At 39.7% G+C, this 4,202-nt stretch overlaps 1 protein-coding gene and 1 long non-coding RNA gene across 2 annotated transcripts in view; both read left to right on the top strand.

The window, feature by feature from the left end:
• The window catches only part of LOC125045860, a 2,558-nt gene extending 491 nt beyond the window's left edge, over window positions 1–2,067 (top strand). The window contains exons 2-3 of the long non-coding RNA XR_007116611.1: window positions 54–129; window positions 1,997–2,067. This is a non-coding gene — a long non-coding RNA (uncharacterized LOC125045860). The remainder of the gene's footprint in view (window positions 1–53; window positions 130–1,996) is intronic.
• Window positions 2,068–2,073: 6 nt separating this feature from the next.
• On the top strand, window positions 2,074–2,722 carry LOC125045964. The gene is made up of 2 exons (XM_047643558.1): window positions 2,074–2,162; window positions 2,365–2,722. Exons 1-2 carry the CDS (start codon window positions 2,074–2,076, stop codon window positions 2,576–2,578), a joined length of 303 nt encoding a protein of 100 aa, XP_047499514.1. The 3' UTR covers window positions 2,579–2,722.
• The last annotated feature ends 1,480 nt before the right edge of the window (window positions 2,723–4,202 follow it).

Here is a 4,202-nt window from a genome sequence, read left to right on the forward strand (position 1 = left end):
ACTGTCTCCACTGTAAGGATAAAACGAGCCGATCACTTGTCTTCTTTCTACAGATGAAGTTGTTAGTCATCGCGACAGTGCTGGCGGTCGGGCTCGCAACTTCCTCGGCAAATCTGCAGGATGAGTCAGGTAAATAGTGCAATAACCCATGGCTTGTCTTCCTCCAAGTCCTCGCAGCTTCAATCTCTCATTATGGACAAAAAAAAAAAAAAAAAAAAAAAAAAAAATATAGACATATATATACATACATATGTACACACACACACACACACACACACATACACACACACATATATAGAGAGAGAGATGGATGGAAATATAGCCAAACAAAGTGATAAAAAATAGTATGGAAAAGGGAAAATTCAGAGAATAGTCGAAATGTTATGATTTCGACTATTCCCTGGCAGGTGTCTCCGAGACAATGTCCGAGACGCGCCCTCGAGAGGAGAAAGCCGAGTTTTTTTTCTTTTTGAGGATTTAGACTGGTTTGACCATTTCTGTTCTTTATCTATTTGCCACACGTTGTGTATAGTTGCTCTAGACTCGTATGGGCAGTTTGACAAATATTTCTCTTTCATTTCGCTTCGACTAGACCGTAGGCCTTTTTTTTCGTAAAAAGGTAAGTGCTGTTGAAATTACAATAAAACTGGAAGTTCATTATCATTTAATGATGTAGATGAAGGATACTCAAAGTACTACCCAAAAACATGAAATGCTTACTATTGTTGGACATTATACCCATTGTATATAGCTCTGCAACATATGCACAGTGTTGTTTCTTTACATTGCATATCCCATGTTCTGAAATGATATCATAGAGATTCGAGAAATCAATAATAAAAATCTTATTGATTTGTTGAAAAATATCCATCCATTCGTTAAGTATACATATATATATAGAGAGAGAAGATTTGGGTCATCAATATGTGTAAAATAGACGAGGTTGCACTTGCACTCGATCAGTCTGCGGCGTCGCAGGAGTTGCCCAAACGAGGTCGCAGCGACAACGGACCGCCTCAGGGACTCCGTCTCTCGCTCACATGAACACACACAAATTGACATACATTCGGACACCACTATCGTATCTAGTTTATACTTAAATCTGTATATAAAATATTTATATATATACCCATATATATATTTATACACACCCATATGTATTTATATATGTATATAATATATATATATATATATATATATATATATATATATATATATTATGTACACACACATACACACACACACACACACACACACACACACATATATATATATATTATGTATATATGCATACACATGTGTATATATATACAGAGAGAAAGAAAGAGAGAGAAAAATGTATATAAATATACATATACATATATATGTATATAATACACACACATATATATGTATATATGTGTGTGTATGTATATGTATATACATATATATATATATACATATATATAATTATATACTTATATACATGTATGTATATATATACATACACATACACACACACACACACACACACACACACAAACACACACACATACATATATATGAAAGGAAAACAGCCACAGTATGAAATTAATATGAATCATAATGTTTCGAACTCTTCACGAGTTCCTCTTTCGACGAATAATAAACCGAAATCCATTTCGGTTTTCCACTCGTCTGAAGAGGAACTCGTGAAGAGTTCGAAACGTTACGAGTCATATTCTCTTCTTACTGCGGATGTTTTGCTTTCATCTTTGTGTACACGTTACTGTGTTTGTGTTTGTGTCATATATATATATATATATATATATATATATATATATATATAGAGAGAGAGAGAGAGAGAGAGGTATATATAGACACACACACACACACACACCCATACACACACATATATATATACATATTAGATAGAGACACTGATGCAAATAGACAACTTGATAGACAGATACATAACTGTCTAAAAACCAAGCCAATTAGAGGAGACGGAAATAAGGAGCCAACGTGTAACTTCCAGAGCCCGCCACCGCGACCGTCAAGTTCCTCGGCGGCTATATGACTCGGACTCGCTTCAGCACATGGTGGTCCACGACGATGAAGACTTGCATCACGGAGCTGGGGCAGAACGCCAAGTGCCAAGGACGCAGGAAGAGGGAGGCCAAAGCCATGAACGAGAACCTCATGTGAGTATTGCCCTTAAGTCAAACAAGGCTTCTTTCCCACTTTTTGCAGAGTAGGAAATGACTGGTAAGGAGATAGACTTATGTGTTTTATGTAACCAGTGCTGTTAGAAATGTAGATGAACAAAAACTCGTTTTAAGCAGACGTATGACACTGATTAGTGGAAGGGACACGGAGTGTGATACAAATGTTCGTCCTTTCTAGGGCCGCTGACAGCATGCGTGAGATCCTCCTGGACTCTTCCCATGACGAGAAGGGTGCCAAAGTCCCTGAGACGAACAACGAGGTCAAGCTGTTCACCGGGCTGGAGAGCTTCACCACCATGACCACCACAGCCTACACCGAGAACACCGCCACCACCGTGTCCGTTTCCTTCCATTGCATTCCTCCTAACGGCATCAACTACGAATTCTGTTAGGCATGAATGAGCTCTTGAAAGGTGGCCGGCTTACTATGTAGCGATGTTGACAGATTTCCTTGGTTCTATTTATTGTTACTCTGAGCTGTTGGTGTTGTGAACCTCAAGAGTCAGCTCTCGTGAATGTTGTATATAATATGGTCCTCAAACAAGTATAGCTGTAAATAAATAAAGATATTTTCCAGAAATTCTCTTAACTATCTTTATCATCCAACTGTAAAGTGAAATCAGTCCTTTCTATATTCTTCTTCCCTTTCCTAAATGATACCCGGAGGCTCTTAGTTTTTTACCTATTTGGTAGTACCACAACCCTCTCCACTAGGGGGTTTCAGACTCCTAACGGCCCCCAGAAAGGATTTCACCCCTGAGTTCTAAGAGTAGCAGCGACTTGAACAACCAGAACCTTAGAGAAACATACGTTTTCTCAAGAAACCCCTCATTCCTGTATACTTCTGGTGAGAAAAAGATATTGCAATATCCTCTGCCACACACAAGAGTTTATCTATTGTGGCAGAATGCGAGGGTGACAAACACAGTATTTTGAAGCTGAGGCAAATGTAAGCTACTGTGCGAACAACAACCAGACCTGTTGCTTTGCCCTAAGAAAACTAATTTTCTTGCTCCTTATTTCCATATTTTTTTATATTGCACTGTTTCAAAGATAACAGTAAACTAGTCCAGGACTGATGTCAGTTCTCTTAGTGAGTTGTTGATAAGACACTTTCAAAAAATTGAGAAAACTAATAAGACCTATGTCACAGTCCTCCCCAAATACATTTGTCAGTGTATATGGGGGAGACAAGTACCTTCCTCTTTCCATTATATGTGCGACCGTTAATGGTTCTTGGCATTCTTCACAGCTTGCTTCACTTTTAGCCACAATCGGCCCATGAGTCAGTCTTGTGTGCCTGATTCTCAGCCTTGTTCTTACAACTTCTACTTGTCGGTTGGGGTGGATGCTGGTCACCCAACTGCCAAGGTCATCTCTAATCTCTCGCAGTTTATTTCTAGAGGTATGCCTCCATTGTTCCCTCCATTTATCACGAAGACAACTCCTGATGCTGGGTTTCAAGTCAGTGTGTGGGAGAGGAAAACGAGCATCACAGGGCTGAGTGGCAGCTGCCTTGGCCTTCTGATCAGCTCGCTCCTTCCCACTGATACCAACATGTGCTGGCACCCAACACAGAGTTATCTTTTTACGTGCTGACATCACTGCAAGCCAATCTTGAACCTCCCTCACCACTGGATGTGACGAGTTTAAGCTCTTGATTGCTTGCAGGGCACTACGAGAGACAATATATTACAACGAAATGGTTTGTAAGATCTCTAGTAATTTTGACTGCTGCAAGGATAGCATGTAACTCTGCATTGAAAATCGAAGCTGATCGAGAAAGACTGCCAGATGCAGTCTTCCTTCTGCTCACTGCTGCAAAGCCCACACCATTTTCAGATTTCGAACCATCTGTATATATTGCATATGATCCTTGGTACTTAGAAGTGTGTTGAAGAAATATCTCTCTGACTTCTGCTTCGGATCTCTCCCCTTTCCCTATTCCGACCAAATCGAGCTCGACTTGATTAGTCCAAGGAGGACTTGGGAAGTTCCAACAGCCAGAACCTTTGT

Source organism: Penaeus chinensis, chromosome 38 (assembly GCF_019202785.1).
Source record: "Penaeus chinensis breed Huanghai No. 1 chromosome 38, ASM1920278v2, whole genome shotgun sequence".
Classification (NCBI taxonomy): Eukaryota; Metazoa; Arthropoda; class Malacostraca; order Decapoda; family Penaeidae; genus Penaeus; species Penaeus chinensis.

Bases quoted from the DNA above. Each gene is read 5' to 3' on its own strand.
- LOC125045964 (XM_047643558.1), top strand. From the start codon at position 2,074: ATGAAGACTTGCATCACGGAGCTGGGGCAGAACGCCAAGTGCCAAGGA. The intron at 2,163-2,364 runs GTGAGTATTGCC...CGTCCTTTCTAG, and splicing joins GCCATGAACGAGAACCTCAT to GGCCGCTGACAGCATGCGTG.